At 38.6% G+C, this 21,320-nt stretch overlaps 1 protein-coding gene and 1 long non-coding RNA gene across 2 annotated transcripts in view; both read left to right on the top strand.

The window, feature by feature from the left end:
- Window positions 1-1,325: 1,325 nt before the first annotated feature.
- LOC306848592 lies at window positions 1,326-2,586 on the top strand. Its single transcript, XR_013782259.1, has 4 exons — window positions 1,326-1,376; window positions 1,686-1,770; window positions 1,863-1,977; window positions 2,279-2,586. It is a non-coding gene; the product is annotated as an uncharacterized lncRNA (long non-coding RNA).
- Window positions 2,587-13,085: 10,499 nt separating this feature from the next.
- LOC306848146 (anthrax toxin receptor 1-like) overlaps window positions 13,086-21,320 on the top strand; it is a 50,794-nt gene continuing 42,559 nt past the window's right edge. Inside the window, exons 1-3 of the mRNA XM_079382515.1 lie at window positions 13,086-13,577; window positions 20,228-20,299; window positions 20,564-20,635. Coding sequence (XP_079238641.1) covers window positions 13,435-13,577; window positions 20,228-20,299; window positions 20,564-20,635 — 287 coding nt within the window. The 5' untranslated portion in view covers window positions 13,086-13,434. The remainder of the gene's footprint in view (window positions 13,578-20,227; window positions 20,300-20,563; window positions 20,636-21,320) is intronic.

Raw genomic sequence — 21,320 nt, 5'->3', positions numbered from 1 at the left:
AAAAAAAGGATATATATTTACGAATGTGGTATTGAGGTTACAGTTTTTCTGGTTGTTTCCTCTTTACCATTACCACCTAATGAATCCAGTCACACTGAATGGAACAAAAGCTCTAAAATCAAATTAAGAAAATATATTAAATGTGTTGCTTTATGTAACTGTTAAAAGATTTTTATGATTGATTTGATATAATAAGATCGCTGGCTTCTCAAACATGGTAAATTTTCATAATGCTTCTGTTGCAGTGCTGTTTGTTTGTTTTCATACTAAAGTCCAGTCTGGTGGGTGTGCTGAGTGTTCACTGTGTGTTATCATATGTAAACACAAGAGTCCTATTAAAATAAAGATAATATATATATATTATCCCCTTACAAAGAAAGAAAAATATATAACTAAAAATAAAAGATATATAAATATACACAGGTTTATTTATCAACTCTAAATTTACATAGTTATTTTTTAAAATCCAGATACAAGAAGTTATTCTTATAGAAATATAAATTACTAATAATCTAAATTGTTGTCTTAATCCAAAATTAAAACTCCATAGCCAATTAAAAGAGCATTACAGCTGCCCATAATGTCAAGCCAAGAGCTGCATGTTTTTGGCATAGCATTTTTTGGCAAAAATTAATCTGCCTTAATGTAAGACTTTGTGATGTTTTGTACACTGAGAACAGAAAAGGGACAGATACTGAACCCTGAGGTACCCCAGTGGTTATTTGATGTAACTTAGACTCCTTTCCAACATAACCTGGAGGATTTATATAAGACATCTTATCTATCATTATAAATGTGTTTACTGTCACTTCAGATAAATGTAATATATCCTAGCTGAGTAAAAGTCTTAATTTCTTTAAAAACAACAACAACAATATACCGACCCCACATTTTTGTAATAGTAGTGTGTATTGGGTACATTGGAATGCTGCTGATCTGTTGTTTGCTTCGACATCAAAGTCCCGTCCACACTTTACACCAGCACATTACTAAAATTATTGTAAATTTCTGCTTAACAGGTAGAGAATAATAAGTAGAATATCAATGAAACACTGCAATTAGCTGTATGCTATTATTATGAAGTTTTCTTTATGCAATAGCAATGCAGTAAGGCAGGTGTTTGTCACCTTTTTCATCTTATTCTGCTATTAAAACTATTGCAATAATCACTACCACAGCACAAAATAAATCATTACTTAATAATAACAACAACAATAACAATAATAATAATAATAATGTAATCGTTGTTGTTGTTTTTTTTCAAAATCATTTGACAAATGAATCATTAACATATTGCTCCACCCTCCTCTGTTCACTTAAATACAAGCATTGTGATTTTGGTTTCATATAATCAAATCACTGTTGACATAAACATGGTAAGCTTCTCTTATAATATTGTTTATGTTTAGTGTTATTATGTAGATTTTAGGACTGTCATTAGGTAATTTTCACAATTACAGAATTCATTAAATGTGTGTGAATTTCATGTGATATTTTATTCTTGTTAAGCTTAAGTGATAATTAAATTTTACCATACAAACCATACATTTTACCATACAAATTTGACCATAATTAAATTAATGAATTAATAAACAACACATTAATTGAGGCACTTTACTTAGTACATGTGTATTTACTTAGCACACAATATTAACACTGGCTCAATGTGTTTGTTGACTGTGAAGAGGTCGGTGGTTTTGGGTTTGTTTCTGTGTGCTGCCCTTTCTCTAGTCAATGCTGCATGCTTTGTAGAGAAATACAAAACATCAGGTATAAACTGTCTTTCACTTTTATTGCATTACTAAAAAAATGTGCTCCATTATCAAGCCCCAACCCCCAATTATTTCAATGATCTTTTATAGTCGACTTTTGCCTGGACAGGACAGATAAGACATGGCATCCTACTGGATCTGTTTGGAGAAACAGTAAATGTGTTGACTGTAATTGTTCTGCTGATTCCATGAAGTGCTGTGATGCGTAAGTACAGCATTTTTACTGTGTAATGACATCACCATTGATTACCTCAATCAATACAACACCACTGAGTTACTTACAACAGAAGTAAATGGAAATAATTTTGGAGGATTTAAAAGAAATGTAAACGTTTAAATTTTATATTCAATTCAAAAATAAAAAATAAATAAATTATAAAACGCATTTAACCGAAAATGCTTTAAGACCAAAGGTTATCGAATGAGTAAGTTAACCCAGATATTTTAATTTAAATATCTGACTGATAAAACATAATAATTCCTTTTGTTGTGTTTCATTCCTGTAGAATGCACAGACCTGTTAATTATCCAGACAAGTGCCAAGTGGAGTACGATTACACTACATGCACATATGAAATATTTGAGAAAGTTCCCTGTTCTGCTACCAGTGGTGTTCTCGGGAAATGATGGCCATGAATTATGAAAAGAAAGCCATCTTCATTGTATTATCTGCTGATTTAAAGGACAGAAGTTTGTGCTTAAATTGAAAAAATAAGTTTCCATTTCAAAATGTAAACAGCATGATATGGCATTGATATAAAAATGTAAATGAATTTTACTCTTGTGTTTATATCATTAAAACCGAATCAATGCAGTCTCTTTGATGCTTGTTTTTACACATCAGCACAAACCCTATCTTGACACTTTGTATTTAAGTGAACTCTATATGTCATGCCTGTTAACTCTTAAAAGCAGGGTTGATTTGGTTCAAAAACTTTTTATTTTTTTTATTTCTCTCTTTACATTCCGCTAGCAATCACTAAGTTCAGTGGTCTAAATCGTTTTATATCATCTGTGGAAGGCGTAGGACCATCAAATGTTCGTTCAATCATATTCCTCTGTCCAAGGGCTATGATAGGCTGTTCTACCTGCCTGTCAATGTATGTATTTGCATACATCTGAGCACCTTGGTCATACAGACATGATACATCATGAGATCGTTTATTATGCTACTGTAGATGGAGTATGAATGGAAAGCGTTATTATTGTAATATTACGCTCTTTGTATTGTTTTCTCACCAGTGAATGAGACATGAGGTAATCTTATAGCTCACCAACACCGTCTCTCATCATGTAGCTGCATAACCTCTGGTCTGCCTGTGTGCATTCATGTGTTTTGTAGGAGGCATGGCTTTGGAGAGTGATTTGCAGGAAAGGTGGGATCTTATGTTTTCAAATTGCTAGCCTCTCTGAAAAGCCCTAATCTGCATTTAACCCTATAAAACTTACTGTATCATATTTGATATACAGTGCCCTCCATAAGTATTGGAACAGAAAAGACTAAATTTCTCTGTTGGCTGTGGAGTCAAGACATTTGCAAATATGATTAAAAGATGAACATGAGACAAAGCTACAGAATGTCAATTTTATTATTGGGTGATTCAACACATACATGTTTTGCCAAATAAAAAGAACAGCACTTTTAGAGTTCATCCACTCATTGATGTGAGCATAAGTATTGGGACAGTTGAACATAAGTCAGATATAAAAGATTAAAAGCTATTATTTAGTGCTCAGTCACAGCAGTGAGTCTGTGACCCATAGACATCACCAGACTCTTGGTCTCATTCTTTGAAAGACTTTTCCCAGCCTTTAATGCAGCCAATTCCAATTGTTGCTTGCTTTGGGGAGTTTCAGCCTTTCTTTTCCTCTCCAGCTGGTGAAATTCATGTTCAATCGGATTTAAATCTTGAGATTGGCTTGGGCAATCTAAGACTTTCTATTTCTTTGCTCTTATAAATTCCTTGACTGAACTTGACTAGTTTTGGATCATTGTCCTGATGCAATATGAAGCCCTTCCCAATGAATCTGGTGGCATTTTCTTGAATATTGGTAGGCAAGATGGTTTTGTACCCTTCCAAATTCATTCTGCTACTGTCATCACACATTAAGTCATCAGTAAAGTTGAGAGGGCCTGTTCCAGAGGCAGCCATGCATGCCCATGCCATGACAACACCTCCACCATGCTTTACAGATGAGGCTGTATGCTTGGGATCATTTGTAGTTCCCTTTTTTCTCCACATCAGATAGAGGGATGAAACTCAAAAAGTCGTGAACTTCTTAGCTGGTAAAACATCTATGTGTTGAATCACCCAATAATAAAATGTGACATTCTGTAATTTAGTCTCTCATCCGTCTTTATCATATTTGTAAATGTCTTGACTCCACAGCCAACAGAGCAATTTAGTCTTTACTGTTCCAATACTTTTGGAGGGCACTGTATACATTTCTAGGGACTCAAAATGATTATCTACAAAATGATCAATAGTTCATACTTATTTAACCTTTAAATGCATGAATGTTTCACCAATCACTCTTACATATTTGGGTCTTTAGCAACCCAGGCCTATATATCCAGCACGGATGGATCCTAAACTGCTGCAATAGCAAAAAACTCTCTTGATATTTTAAGAACCATTACAGAAGAATAAAATAAAGCATATTTCATTACCTTTTGAAACTTAGAAGGGTTCAATTTGAGCAGATGATTGTACCATCGCAAAACTACCATTTTCAGTGACTTCAAAATCAATAGTTTGATCGCTGGCAGCTTATTTACCACATCCACCATCAAATGACAGTGACATTTATATTTTATGGCATACAGTAATTGCTCTGCAGTATAGCCATTCAAACCAGTTAAATTTTTGCTCATGATATTCTTTTGTTTTAAGTCTGCGGTGATTAGGAGTGAAATATCACGTCATTATTGTCTATTAAACAGTGCCACCCCGAGGAATAAAGGTGAATTGCATGTATTGAGTCATCAAATATTTGAATATTTTTGCGCAGAAAAAATATACTTACACTAATTCACACCTCGGGTCTCTAGCGACCCTATACACTTTTTATGAAAAATTTATAAAAAAAACAGACATTATTTAAAATTGTATTATTATTATTTTTTTATATTGTTTATAGTGAATAGATTGAGGAATACTAAGAAAGCTGATGTCTAACTTTAAAAAAAATTAAGGAGGGATTTAAGGGTTAACAAGTAAAAATCTTTTAGTATAACTGTAAAAACATCCACTTTCAGGTTGTGGTTCACATGTCTTTTTGCTGTGAAATGCTTAATGATTTTTATAAAGTAAACATAACGTCTCGAGGTTACATATGTAACCACGGTTCCCCGAAGGGTACGAGACGTTGCATCAAATCACTTTAGAAATGCGTGAAATCAGTCCAATAGAGAAGCGAGACGTCACGAACAGGGTGACGTGAGCAACCAGGAAGCATAAAGGCAAATCCAGCAAATGCACATGTTAGCTTCTGTGGAAGCGAGTGCCTGCAGGGATGCAGGGAGTATGGCAGAGAGACGCAGTATCTCATTCCCTTCGGGGAACCATGGTTACATGCGTAGGAACTGAGTTGAAACGCTTTGGGAATGAAAATACCCACTGCGCCATACGAGCAAGTCCCTGTCTGGTGTGTATCTGGCGAGCACATCAAGACGAGAGAACTTGGGACCCTGGGGTAGATGTCAGGTCTAAACTATAGAAACGGACAGATTGTGTGTGGAGAGGACCAGCCTGCTGCAGCACAAATGTCCTGAAGGGCCTCGCCCACTGATAAGGCCTTGGAGGCTGCCATACCCCTAGTCGAGTACGCTCTGACCCCCATAGGTAACTGGAGGCCAGAGGACTTATATGCCAGTGTGATGGTCTCAACCACCCACCTACTCATGGTTTGCTTGGTCGCTGGAACCCCTTTCTTAGGTGGACAAAAGCAAACGAATAACTGAGAATCTGAGATCTGCCTTACACCACTGGGAAGCTCTATGGACGTAAGCATCCAGTGCTCGCACTGGAAAAAGCAGATTTAGTCTTTCCTGGCCTTCTTCATGGAAGGGAGGAGGACAGAGGCTTGCAGTACTATGGGACCTGGCGAAGAAGTGGGCACCTTAGGGACATACCCAGGTCTCGGGTAAAGGAATGCCCTGACCATGCCCGGGGCAAACTCCAGGCACGATACAGCAAGTGCCTGAAGATCCCCTATCCTCTTTAGCAAGGATATAGCGAGTAGGAAGATAGTCTTTTGCATGAGGAGGTTGACAGAGACATCTTCAATAGGTCCAAAAGGAGCATTGCACAAAGCCTCCAGAACCACCGCCATGTCCCATGAGGGCACCTTGGTGTGCTGTACCAGCCTTAGCCTTTGGGTCTCATTGAGGAAATGTGAAACTAACGGGTGTTTTCCCAATGACTGACCTAGAAGGGTGTGGTAATCAGGTATGGCTGCCACGTAAACCTTCAGAGTGGGGGGAGATAACCCTTTGGAGAAACGCTCCTGCAGAAACACCAGAACTGTACCAACTGGGCAGTTGACTGGGTCTTGCAGTGGCTGTCTGCACCAAGAAGTGAAAATCCCCCGCACCAAGGAGTACAGTTTCCTTGTGGCGGGGGCTCTGGACTGGAGTATGGTCTCAACAACCTCAGTTGAAAGACAGGATGCTAAGAGCTGTGCCCCCTCAGGGGTCATGCCCACAGCTTCCAATACTCTGGGCAGGGGTGAAAGATGGTGTCCCCTGCCTGAGAGAGGAGGTCCCTCCTGATTGGAATCTCCAGCGGAGAACCGTTCAGGAGGGACACAAGTTCCGAGAACCATACTCAGGCTGGCCAGAACGGGGCTACTAGCAGAAGACGGACCCCGTCCCATCATACTCTATACAAAACTTCTGTGAGCAGAGTGATTGTGGGAAATGCATACAGATAAAGCCTCAGTCACGTCTGCACCATGGTCTCCAGCCCAAGAGGAGCTGGATGTGTGAGGGAGAACCAGAGCGGACAGTGTGTCATTTCCTGCGATGGACCTTCCATTCCCAGGGCCTCAGCCCCTGTCTCGACAGGTTGATAGATTGAGGTGCCCAGAAATGTAGACTGCTCTGAGTGAGAGCTTTCCTTGAGCCCACAGGACGATCTGGTGCACTAGCCTGTATGTAAAGGGGGCGCGAGCGCAGAATCCCCTGTCCGTTGATGTAGGAGACCACTGATGTGTTGCCTGTGTGGACAAGCACATGATGTCCCCTTACGTCTGGAAGGATGTGTTTTAGAGCACAAAACACGACCAGCATCTCCAGGCAGTTTATGTGCCATGTGAGATGATGGCCTTCCCACAGACCCTGGGCAGAGCGGCCACTCATGACTGCTACCCGGCCAGTGAGGGAGGCGTCTGTTGTTAGTGTTATGCAATGACAAGGAACCCCCAACATCAGACCTTGACAGGAATCAGACAGGAACATCAGACAGGAACCAAGGTTTCTTCCACATGTCTAAAGCATGTAGGCATTAGCACTTGACCTTGATCATGGGAAGCGGGTTCTCTCTTGTGGAAAACCCCTTGGTCCTGAGCCATCACTGCAAGGGTCATGTACAGCAGACCAAAAGGTATCACATTGGACGCAGCTGCCATCAGACCCAACAGTCTCTGAAACTGTTTGACAGGGAGTGACTGGCCTTCTATCACTCCCCTCACGGCTGTGAGAATTGCTTTAACATGAGCAGGAGACAACTGTGCCTGCATCGTTGTCGAATCCCACACCACGCCCAGATAAGTGGCCCTCTGTAGTAGGGTTGGGCACCGAAACCCGGTACCAATATGGCACCGGTACCTATGTAAACGGTATGTACTAGAACCGAATCAGAACACAGATTTCAGTGCCTCATTTCGGTGCCATGCCTGAGCGATTGATTGAAATATTTGTCCTTTTTTTTTTTTTTTTTTTTTTTAATATTTGTCCTTTGTTTTTCCAAAACGAACGTAAGAAGCATCATCACCGGCAACGCACGTGAAAGCTCTAATAATACAAGTCCAATAAATCTTTGTAGTAATGCGAGCGTGCTGTTTTCACATTCCGACTTACAAGCACAACTCGGGAAATGAGGGCATCCGAGGAGCGCGTGAATGCAGAAATACACTTACTCTGATGGCAGCAGGTAGCCTTCCATTAACTAGCTAAGCTAAACATGCTTAAATTAAAATGCCTAAAGCTAAAATTCTCTTGTATTCACGTTTTTAAACCTGTTGTCAACACAAGAGAACATTATAAACCTTTTAGTCCACAACACCAGTTAAATGCTTCCTTTTGTGATCTGATGTAGCTTCTTGTCACAGATTGAGGCAGAAAATATGTTCCATAGGCTACTAATACATCGAATAGCATTGGATTATAAATATACTTAATTATTATGAAAATACCAGAGATGGCTTGAATAACACAGATAAACTATACATTGTCGTAGTCGAGTGTTTATTGTATTTATTTTATCATTCAAAACGTTTATATCTTTTTTACTCAGTTACAGCAATGCCTTTTTCCATATTGGGGATTTCCTGGAGCTTCGTGAGTTCTGCTTCTTCTGTGACTGAATATGTGGATTTTTTGGTGCGAGGGTGCCCTCTGGCGTCCAGTATGAATGGAAAAGACATCATGTGTTTAGTGCTAATGGCCAATCCAATTATTAATTGGTCATTTTTATTTATTTTTTATAAATAAAAAATGTTATATTTTTTATAATTTTTTTTGGTTCAGGCACCGTTTTGGCACCGGTATCGTTTTAAAAGTATCAATTTGCCACCGGTATCGAAATTAAAAAAAAGATACGAACCCTACTCTTTATTGGAGAAAGCACACTTTTCTTGGTGTTTAGCCGTAACCCCAGCTTTTTCACATGGGTGAGAATGACATTTCGCTGCCGAGCCTCCATCTGTTCTGACTGAGTTAGAATCAACCAATTGTTGATGTAATTCAGTATGCGGATGGCCTGGAGTTGCAACGGAGCCAGGGCAGAATCCACACACAATTGGTGAAAGTGCAGGGTGAGAGTGACAGGCCAAACGGAAGAACCTGATACTGGTATGCTTCGCCCCTGAACTTCCTGTGTTTGAGGAAGGATGGATACGTGGAAGTATGCGTCCTTGAGATCTATCGTGATAAACCAGTCCTCGGACCTGATTTGAGACATGATCTGTTTGATAGAAAGCATCTTGAACCGAAACCGTTTGATAGCACAGTTCAATTGATGCAGATCTATGATCAGGTGCAACCCCGAATCCTTCTTCGGAATGATGAAGTAACGGCTGTAGAACCTTGACTCTCGAGAGAGATGAGAAACACCTTCTTTCTCAAGAGAGTGTCTATACCTTGTTCCAATACCAGAGCCTGCTCAGGGCCCACTAGTGTAGGAATGACCCTGTTGAAGCGAGGTGGACGAGAACTGAACTGAATTCGGTAACCTCTCTCTACAGTCTGCAGTACCCATTGTGAGACATTTGGCAGAAGTTTCCACGCAGGGAACGACCACCTCAATGCTCTAGCGCCCTCACTTGATGGGACGAGCTTTCCCGTGCTGTACCAACACTGGGCGGCAGCTGAGAAATTCACTTATTGGGGCCCACTGAGCCCTGAAGCACCGGGGGTGGCAGGGCTATCTGAATGGACCCCTGAGGGCACTGGGGAGGATCAGGCTCCGTGTGCTGAGGTGTGTACCTCAGGGGGAGCTGCCCTCAGGTCCCTGACGATAGAATTGTTAGGACCGCTTGGCAAGGCCTTTTTGGCAAGAAGGACAGTCCGCAAATCCATCTTCTCGCTGGAAGACCTTGACAGCGAGCATCGCCCTCGACCCCTGCTTATCTCTCTTTGTGTGTGCTTATCTCTCTTTGTGTGTGTGTGTGTGGGGGGGGGGGGGCATGGTGGTGGTATTTGGGGTGCGGGTCGCGACGCTCTGCTCTTGACTCTGGCAATATGTGGAGCTTATCGGCTGGGGCTGTTCCCGCTCAGCAGAAGAGGCCAGAAGGCGATAATGGGGCATCCAGCAGGAAGAATCTGTTCGTCTTGGAACTCGGACAGATTCAACCACAGATGCCGTTCCGTGGCCACCAGAGCTGCCATGGAATGGCTGATAGCTCTGGCCGTTTCCTTGGTGGCCCAGAAGGATAAAACTGTGGCCCGACACAATTCCACAACTACGTCAGATTCCCCTTCCTCCTTTTCGTCCAGGTCCTTTAGCAGGTCGGCCTGGTACGTCTGCAACACCACCATAGTGTGCAGACACGCACACTGACCTGACCCGTTGCCGTGTAAAGTTTCCCAACCAGGCTAGATGTTAGACTTACTGGCCTGGTGGGAACATTCGGGGCCTTCAGGGACAATGCTGAAGTGGTGGAGAGATAGCTTGCAAGCGCTGGCATTGCCCCATTTCCCTTCTCATTCAACACCATAACGCCGGAATAATTTGCGACGGTGAGGCTGAAGAGTCAGGATGAGTATGGCTTCTCCCACGATCTCAACACCTTGGTGTGAAGATCGGGAAAGAAAGGAAGGGCCCAGCGTGATAGCTGTGAAAGGATTCGCAGGAAACATTCGTCAAGTTTGCTTTTCGGATGAACGTCCTGCTTCTCGGCTGGCCAGTCAATGTTAAGCTTGGCTACAGCACAAGTCACAACCTCAACTAGCTCATCATACGCGAGGGACTGTGGTGTTGAATTCACAGTTTCCTCTGTATCGACGCTCATCAAGGTCATCCTCCTCAGAGGACGACAGATGAAGCTTCTGGCTCTCTCTCTGGGGGGAAGAAACTGCAGGGCAGGCTTCCGATCCCTGAGAGAGTGCCGTGGATCTAGTGGGTGAGGACCGAGATAAGGATGAGCCCATCTCGGATCCCTCCACTAAATCCACTTGTGATCCCCATGACAACAGTCTTTGTTGTGCCTCGGCAACAGTGGGACCGCTGCCAGCAGGATCGCGAGCCAGACCGGTCTCATCAAACACAGCCAGGCACGAGCAAAGCACCTTTTAAGACTGATAGTAAGGGGACATTCAAGAGCTGACCTTGCATCTCGCTTCTCTATTGGAATGATTTCACATGTGCTTCAGAACGTGGTCTCACCAGGGCGTTCCCAAAGTGTTTCGACGCAGCTTGAGTTCCTGTAGGGGAACTTATATTTTAAGTAATATTTTAAGATTAATATTTCACTTACTGGATTGAAGCATCTTACTTATCCATACTTTTTTTTTTTTTTTATCATGTTAACATGTATCAAATGTGATCCTCAGGCTTTTGAGAAACATGTATTTGTTCATCTCGCTATCATCATTGTGTTGCATTGTATTTTTGAAACCAAAAAGCTCTTAAAACTAAGCATTTAAAAATTATATTACTAACACATATTATTGAGTTATACAGAGTGAACTAATATCTATATCACGTCATGTAAATAGTCTGTAGTAAATAATCTCACTGATTACTTTACAGAATTTGATTGTACATTTTGCCCATATAAACTTCAGCAACTGCACAAAATTAGAAAAGTCCTCCATACATGCACTATAAAAACCTATAGTCTCAAACAGTGTTGGGTGTAACGCGTTTCTGTAATTAAATTACTTATCCACTGAAAAAGTAAAGTAAGGGATTACTGTTCATTTTTAGGTAATTTAATTACAGTTACTTATAAAGTACTTGCGTTACATACAGTAAATAATTTCAACAGTTCTAAAAGCAATATTGAATTTGAAATCTAAATTTACCGTCTAAAGATATTGAATGCAGCGGCTTTAACCCTCCGCGTGCGGGTGCGTTCACTTTCAGATTTTCCTGATTCACAGAGAAACCTTAAATACTCAAATCAGGGCCGGCACCAAGAGGGGGCATTCGCGGGCAGAGTTACGGTGCCCCCACTTTCCATCCTCTCCCCTTCTTGCTGAACGTGATCGTTTCGAAAGCGAAAGTGAAACCGGTAAAACAGCGCACATAAGAAAGCGATTGCACGCTTTAGCGAGCGTCAGAAACTGCACGCAATCACAGATTGCACGCTTCCCATCCCACCCCGAACCCCCCCCCCAGAAATTCAAATGCCCCACTGATGGAGGTGCCCTGGCGCCGGCTCTGACTCAGATACATATAAGACTAAAATCAATAGAATCTAAAAATCTTGAAGTGTCTACTTGACACTTGAACGAATTCAAATTAAAAACTAATGTTTCTGATTATGCAATCCGTATGAAACTAAAGCAAGGTACAGTCTTTCCCGTGTCTGAGCTCAATTATATGCAGTCACCTGCGCGCATATGCCCTCACCTAGATACAAAAAAAAGTAAAATATTAAGAAAGAAAAAAAATCATCTAATATTCATCATTTTTGAAAGAAGACCTGCTATGAGAAATTTACCTCATAAGAACAGCGCGATCTGACATTATTCAGCAGAGAAGATCATTTCTGTAATTTATTCTTTCCTACATTAGTTAACGTGTTATTTTGACATAAACCTGTACAGATTTTACTAGTTGGGTTTTTCCTGAACATCTTGCCAAACTGAAATGTATTGTTTAACTTTTAAGCCTTTTTGTTATTCAGATATTTTGCAGAGTATTTCTATTTGTTAACCAAAGGTGGTTACATTTTTTTCATAAAAATGTTTAAGTATTACAGTTGTTTTAAAGCTAAAAGGCTAAACTATTCTATGTTTGACTCGAATTGAAAGAATATAGAGTTTAATTTCTATTAAGGTTTATAGGGATTTTAAGATGTAGCCTAATTAGCGATTTGAATAATTAAGTTACTTATTGAGTAACTAAGTTACTTTTCAGATAGAGTAATTAGTAAAGTAATTTAAATACAATATTGATGAAGTAATTAGTAACTGTAATTAATTACTTTTTGAAAGTAACTTACCCAACACTGGTCTCAAATAAGACACTCAAAAAAAAAACAGCTTTGGCAAACAAATGCATGTTTACATTATATATATTTTCTCTAAATGTTCAATAAAGTAGTCAATTTCCAAAAATTAGATTTTTTTAAACTATTAATTTGATATGTCAAGCTTTACAGTAAAAAAAGTTGGAATTTTTTCAAATGTAATACTGTCAATAAGCCAACATTTTCAGTAACATTTCTTACCACTAGATGGCAAAATAACAACCTTAATCTCTCTTTGGGTTTCTTTATTGCTTTAAAAAAAAAGAGTATGGAAAGTTGTTTTGGGAGTCAAGGGGCTGAGAGACAATAATTTTGCACTGTCTGGCAAAGACACATACACACACACACACACACACTCACACTCAAACATAAACACACACAACCACACTCCCTCCCACACTCCATCAACCTAGCAGCAACTGGGCCAGCAAGCAGAAGTGTGTCAGACTTTGGGGTGCATGTGCACATTTGCCTTCTAGAAACTTATTTCTAACCAATAATCTTTCTTAGAGACATTTTCTTTTTCTTTTTTCCATAAAACCTTGACACTACTGCCACAGGGCAGTAGAAGCAAAGACAAGTCTAGTCTTTTGGAGAATATTTTCTCCAAATTAACTGCACAGAACAGCTGCAAGGATTACGGATTGTCAAGGACCCTGTGGAACCTTACTTTTCTCTCATGGTCACTTTTGTATTTTTCCTGTAGTCCTGATTTTGCTTGACTCAAACAGTACTTTACAACATGTGCAGACTTTGGAGGATAGCAGTTTTGCTCTGTGTGATATTGGTGGACACTGCGAATGGAAATACAGGACTTGTGCCGGAAAGAGGGACAGCAGCTTCCTCCTGCTATGGAGGTTTTGACCTCTACTTTGTACTAGACAAGTAAGTTATCCTGTGATTTACCAATTTTTCTTACCAATGCATGGTCACACTCTGTGTATGCTGTGTTGGCATCTGTATACCATGTAAGACTCACTTTGTCTGAGGGCTTTAACCCATTGTTTTGATCTTTGACCAGTACTTATTAGACAGAAAAATACACTTGCATAAATCACTAACACTCATGCAGAATTAGGTTTACAATTTAAATGCATTTTATTTTCCAGAGGTATAAGGTCTATATGGCAAGGTTTTATTAGAGTGAGGAAGGCTAAGTTAAGTGATGCTTTCATATATTAATGTTTTATCCCATTATTTTGATGGAAACTGACCCAAAGAGTCACATTTTGATACTTTGAAGATCATTTGAACATTAAAAACGACTGAACTTCTTTCTGCAAAGTGCAAATGCAAAGTGGCATCTGCTGCAAACTTTTATGAGAACTACAGTAACTAACTTTTTCTTCTTTCTGCTCAATGATTTTTAATCCAAGTCAATTCTCCTCAAGTTCACACAGGTTTTTTCCCCTTATATCTATTGTTTTGTACCTTTATTGTTTTACTTTTTGTGAAGTATTTTGCTTGAAACGTGTGCATATGATATATTTCTTTAAAACAATTTCCATATTCTTTGATATTGCATTATTTAGTGCATAATGCCATTCACACAGTGTTAGAGAGAGAGAGGGGGGGTGGGGGGGGGGGGTATTTCCAACAATAAAGATAACAATAAAGTTTTCCTCTGTAACATATGTCTCATTCAACAACAATAATGCATGAGGTGGGAAAAAAAGCATGTTCGGGGTCAATGCGGACACGCTGGCTGGATGCAAGTGCTGCGCCTTGAGGACAGTTTACAAATATGCAGCAATGAGCCAAAAAACTGCAAGGGAAGGATAGATTAAACAGCTGGGTTAAGAAGCCATTTGCCATATTAGTTCCACATATGCAGTTTAATAGAAAATTAAAGTACACTGGGAAAAATCAATGATTTAGGATTTGTTTTGAAACATATTTTCATATAATTTCATGAAATTCAACAAAGAAACAGCAAGTAATATTGAATTGTATTTGAAATGTTGAGTGTTTTCTTTTAAAATGTTAATTTTTGTAGTTCAGAAATTATCACTGTGCATTTTGACTACAAACTGAGGTTGTTTTAGTCTTGTTTGATAATTTACTTGGCAACTCGCAAGCAAGCTTGACCTAATTTTGGCATGCAGTGTATTGCGAAAGCCCTAGGACTTGCAAATGGAAAATCAATTACACACAGTTCTAAACTCAATCATCACACTGTGATGTTTACCTGTGTGCTGCTAGCTTTTTTATACAATATATATGCACACACGTGGACATAGAATAGATTGGATGTGGATCACAGTTTCCAGCTTCAGTCTAAACTTTAACTCTGCTTGGCAACTTTTCCCCAGAGTGTTATGTTCATGTTCGACGAATGTGTTTTAAGTATAAAAAACACAGCTGTGTTTCCTAATACATGTAAATCATTCCTCAAGTCTCGCATGTCAGTTCAGCTGTGAATGTGATATTGTTGGACAGATTCATAATGTTATACAGCTATATGTCAACTCATTTCCCGTTTACCCCACTGCCTTGGATACTGGATATTTAATTCTTTTTTATTTTATTTATTTTTTTTATATTTTTCAGGAAGAACATTTTCTTGAATATGACAATATTGATTATGTTATTGTCTGTTGGCTTAAAGAACATTTATAATGCAATATTCATAGTGTTCAGTCATTATCAGCACCCAGTGGCTGAGCAACAGCATGATGACACTCAAAATAAAAAAGTGTGTGCTTTCAGAGGTTCCTTTACTCCCTTTCATCATCATAATGAGACTTGTGAAATCAAATATTATGGTTCTACTAGATACGCAAAATGAATTCTAGAAATGATGGAGAATGAAGTTAATGAATGCCCTGATGACAGAACATGCCAGCAAAGAAAATAGCTGTAGTCCAAATGTCTGAGAATGCTAGAGGAAGGTTTCTATTTTGCATTTGTACAATTTAATATAACCATTTAAATTAAATAAAAAATAATAATAATTATTATTTTTATATAAATTAATAATTGATTCTAAAGCATAAGAATTTGTAATTATTACAATAATGTCAGGATTTCTTAGTATTTGGTACTTTCATTTTCATATCACTCATACATACATACATACGTGTGTGTGTGTGTGTGTGTGTGTGTGTGTGTGTGAAAAATGTTCTCTAGAATGATTTAAAAATGTGCATCTTGTGCTTCAATGGGAATCAAGCTCATAATTGCTTATAATTCATTTAACATCGTAGCATTTCTTATTGTACACAATACTAAATCTTTATTTCCAATAAATAAAAATAATTAAAAAAAATTATTCAGTGATGCAATTTTGAAAATTCAATTTTGTCATTATAAATTGAATGAGTTTAATCTATAAAGCAGTCTGGAGAAATCAATCATGCCATCGTCCAGCTCACTTCACTTCTCTTCCAATATCATCAATGCATTTAAGTCATTAGTATTGCCAAATAGTAAGTGTCCCTAACAGAAAGGCGAAAGTGGCAAGGAACCCAAAATCTATCGTGACAAAAATGGAGAGAAAAAATAACCTTGGGAGAAACCAGGCTCAGTCAGGGAGGCCAGTTCAGATTCATGTAGTTTAAATGCTACAGCAGATATAAACACAACTGGTCATAATCAGTCAGTGTAACAGTCTATTAAGAATCTTCAGCTGACAAGAGATGCAATGGAATTAATTTAGCATATACAGAAGCCTTCTAGCTATCATGGGACAATGCCCACCATTAAGTTCTGGTTGTGTTTAACACAGGTTCATTTATCAACACAAATCAATCAGCAATCAGTTGGATGTGAGTTATGGGAAAGTCAGTGTTTGGTTGCTCTACTTATGGGCCATTTCTGTGGCTCCACTTTATAGCTGTGGGCTTGATGGTTTGGCTCCTGTGCTCAGGAGGGTCTGTGAAGGCCATTTACCATTCTCCTCTGTTCATTCAGCTCAAGCGCTTTTGCAGACAGTGCAACAAGAGAACAGTTGAGAAACAGTGGTGGGAATAAAGACGTGTTATGAAACTAATAATGTCATTCAACTCTAATGACCAGGAAGGCCTGTTGTTGTTTCTGGAATAGTTCTGGAGCTGCAGCTTCTGGTTGGTCAATCACGTTCTGTAATCAAACTATTTGAACATTGTCCTAACATTTCCAACATACTCTGCTAACTTGTCATAGCCTATATCAAGTTAGAATAACTAATTGACACCATTTTGGAGAAATCAGTTTTGTCAAACTAAAACTTTGATTTATGAAACAATTAAGTCCCCAGTTAAAGCAAGAACGAAATGAAATCAGTGCCCAAAAGAACTGAGTCACAGAAAGCTGGAAGACAAGTTAAATCAGAGGAAGAAATATTACACTGTAGCTAAATATATTAGCTATAAATCCACAAATAAAGTAACTTGGATTACAGATTAAAAATGATATATGTATCATTGTAGTAATTCTGTTTCTCTTATGGTTTATGACATTTTCTATGACACATACATCATGAATCGCTCACTTGATAGAAGAGAAAACACTCAATGTAGCGTATAGTAGAGACATGTACAAAGGTTTGTTTAAGAGGTTTCGCATAAGGGACCTCCAGAGGACCTTGTGAAGCTGGAAGTAGGTCGCCACCTATAGGTGGGAGTGTGGGTAACAGAGGGGATCACGTGTCAAACTCAGCTCCTGGAGGACCACTCTGCGTCCCACTGGAAATCGAATACTTTCCTATATAGTATGCGAAAAACAGTATGCTGAAAAGAGTAGTATGTCCGAAATCATTGTTTTTGAAAAACAGTAGGTGAAAAGTACACAGATGACATACTACTTCCGCACAGAGTCTAAAGTGTGCAGTGGATGACACCACAATACCATGAGGCCTCGGGAGAGGATTTATGAATGGCAGTGAAGCACCACAGCTGGTACATGGTGGATGTAGTATGTCCAAATTTTGTTCATACTATCCATACTCATACTATATAGAACATACTTTTTTTTAATGGTCATGAAGTAAGTTTGAGTTCAAATGTGGTACCTACTCAGACAGAAAGTGATTTTGGACTCACCTCCATTGTCCTGCAGTGTTTAGCTCCAACCAGCTCCAGCACACCTGCCTGGAACTTTCCAGCACTCCTAAAGGACTTTCATTAGCTGGTTCAGGTGTGTTTAATTAGTGTTTAAGCTAAAGTCTGCAGGACAATGGCCCTCCATATGCTGCCCAATTGTAAGCAAAAAAAATGTATTGCCATTTCCATTATTACACTTTACATTATACATTTCACATATGACAAATGTGCCAAAAAGTACAATGGTGTTTTGGTCATGAACCATTTACCATGTAAATATCATACTTGGTTGCAGCTATTATTAGCAAAGATTAGCAATACCTCCAGAGACATTATCATAAAGTAAATCATTAATATGGAAATTAAATTAAGTGTCAACATAATTTATGTTTATAATATCAGTATTTCTGAATTAGGAGTTTATGACTGTATGAATACATATACTCCAGCACTCCAACGCCATCGTTACGTCGTGGCATTATTTAAAATGTACTACCTGTACTTAGTTATATCAGTAGTTAGATTTTAGAATATATTTTAATCTTAAACTATTTTAACTTGAGTCAGTTTTGCTTCTGAAGATTCTATACTTTCTACAACACTGTAATGATTTTTGTGACCGGCGGACTATACTTGCTTAATTGTACAGTAAAGCATTCAATACTTCTATTACAGTTTATGACCAAGCCGTCACATTATGATTTTATTATGGTTTTATTAGTCAAACTAGTCTTGCTCTGAACACCAAACTATTCCTGAGCAAAGTTTAAATATAATGTGAAACATAATTTAACTAATGGCTGCTAGGCTAAATGCTATTGTTTTGTGCCCAGCTATAAGTGAAATGCCCTCGTTGAACTGTCTTGTTCTGAAATGAAAGCTGAGAGATGTGGTTGGGGGTGGGTTTTGCACTCTCATCCATTCCCAAGAATTATCTAAACCTTTGGGTTAGGGAGGAACTGAATAATGTTACAACCCAGTCCAATTTCAAAGAAAATGAATAGACAATATTGGGCAGCTGTATGAAGGCTAGTTCATTAAGAGTTATAGCTATATAAATAAATCCTTCGCTTTTACACACTCGCACACACATACCAGTTGCCTCTTGTTAAACCATTTCACCATCAGCTCCAGATGTCCCAAACCCTGCCTGCTTTGGCTGCTTTAGAGGCCTGGATCTCACTAACAATGGAAAAACAGTGAGAGGGAGAGAAAGACAGGCATAGGAAGAGAGGAGCACTAAACAATCCAGAGACTTTTGACACATTATCTCACATCATCTCATTGCAATTAATAATTCTAAATATTTGAATGACCAAATTAGAAGTTTATTGAGGCAAAATGTGTTCATAATAGTTAGTTAATAGTGAGAACTGGTCCCCAAACTAAAGTGTGACCAGATTTTTATTTTGGCTTTTGGATTATTGCAGAAAATAAGCTCTGTGACCTACAAAAAACATTTAGTCCATTATGATAATCTTGATGAACAGGTGCTATGATGATGAACTTAAGAATTTCGAAGCATAGTCACTAGAAGTAAAAAGCTAAACGTAGGTTTTAAACTACACAACAGTCGAACGACTTGACAATAAACTTTCAACAACTCTTTCAGTCTTTCCCGGAAAGTTTCATTTGAATAGATTGCAAGAATGTGATTGCAAACACAATGACACTGTGAAAGCAGACTAGTTAGTATAGTTTACCTGTTAAGTGTATTGAAGTTTAGAGGCCCTGACAACCTCTGTAGCCCATTCGGCCACTTGTTAGAAACCACCTAAAAGCAAAAGCTTTAAAAATCCCTATTGATGTATTTTTTGTTGTAGAATAAAATGTGAAAATATATCGTGCTTGTGATGAACACAGACCTTATTTCAGGCATTTAACCAAAAATGTGAACTTTGAGATGGGTTTGATGGCATTCACAGGACCAGGATTTTTAAACTGCATTACCATGCAAAAACAAGATCATTTGGATGCAATTTTGTCCTGGGCATAGTTTCATTATAACAAGTACATTGTTCTGAATGAATCAATGATCGTAGCTCTACACTAAACATGGCATCATAGAAATAGAAATCACAGTGACAGCTAATGCCTTTGTAAGGTAGTTATTATTGGAAGTAAGAAAGCATTAATTGTACAGCTGGGCATTGACAGAGATTTCATGGATCAGTTTGAAATTGATATTTTGATTTGATTTGATATTTCTACTGTCATATTTAAGTAAAAGTTAATTGTTGATCTTTATCTTAATTCAAAGTCAATGGAATATTGACAGCTGGCATCACACTCATTCAGACAGACAGCTGTTCTGGGAGGATGCTGGATACTCGAAAGATTTCCCTCGAAGGAGCATACAAATGTGTCAGTGTAGTTTTTGAACTGCTGCTTTAAAAAAAATCTTTTTCACACAGCTGTAAATCTCAAACTCGGCTATTCCTCTCAGTTTGTGAATCTTTATTGCCCCCTTGATGTTCGACTATAAGTGTCCAATATGTCTGTTTCTCCCTGCAGATCAGGAAGTGTGCAGCATCACTGGAATGAAATCTATAACTTTGTGGAACATCTGGCCCATAAGTTCATAAGGTAGGCAAAGTCACAAAAATCTGTGAGTGTGCATAACTTTTTCTACATTATGTGGATGACAAATAATGAAAAAACATGTTTAACTAAAATATTGAGTGACTAGTTGTGACTCTAATTTTTATTTGGCTTAATAAACATTCTCTAAATTATATTAGTGAAGTACAAATAGGAACATGTGGGATCACATTGAGACATTTGTACAATTAAACTATGCTTTTAAAACTATAATTTCAGTCTAACATACATATTTGTTATTGCATCTAGCCCTCAGTTGCGGATGTCCTTCATTGTGTTCTCCGATCAGGGCACGATTTTGATGCGGCTTACAGAAGACAGGTGAGTGAGTTAATGTTATCTTCGTTATTTTGTGATTTAACCCAAGTCGTTTGCACAAATGCATTGTAGGCCTATCTACCTTTGCAGTCTGGAAGGGTTTTGACTGTAGTATGGGTTTGTGCCAACAAATGACTGTAGTTTTACACTTCTGTTACCAAAAATGAAGGCCAGATTTGTCAGAATCAGTTATGTGACAGCATGACCCATAAAGAACGGCACATCTGCTGTAAGCATTTCCTGGTCTTGACAATCGTCTCCTTAAAGGGATAGTTCACTTAAAAATGAATATTCTCTCATCATTTATTCACTTTCAAGTTGTTCCAAACCTGTATGACATCATTTCTTCTGTTAAACACAAAAGAAGATATTTTAAATAATTTTGGTAACCAAATAGTAGCCGGTAGTTTTGACTTCCATAGTAGAGAAAAAAAATACTAAGACAATGGCTACCAGCAACTGTTTGGTTACCAACAAACAGGAACACCATGTGGGTGATTACATGATAACAGAGTTTTCATTTTTGAGTGAATAATTCATTTAAAACAGCACTTCAACATGTGGCGCACAATTTCTAAGGAAATGTCATGTTTGTATGCCAAATTCATCGTGACTAAGGCCAATGAGTGCCAGTGAATATTATTCATGGTATAATTTGTCTGTAGTTGCTGAAAATCTACTCCATCCA

Source organism: Barbus barbus (assembly GCF_936440315.1).
Source record: "Barbus barbus genome assembly, chromosome: 28".
Classification (NCBI taxonomy): Eukaryota; Metazoa; Chordata; class Actinopteri; order Cypriniformes; family Cyprinidae; genus Barbus; species Barbus barbus.
Note: the sequence above shows the minus strand (reverse complement) of the source record. Positions and strands in the feature narration are given on the sequence as shown.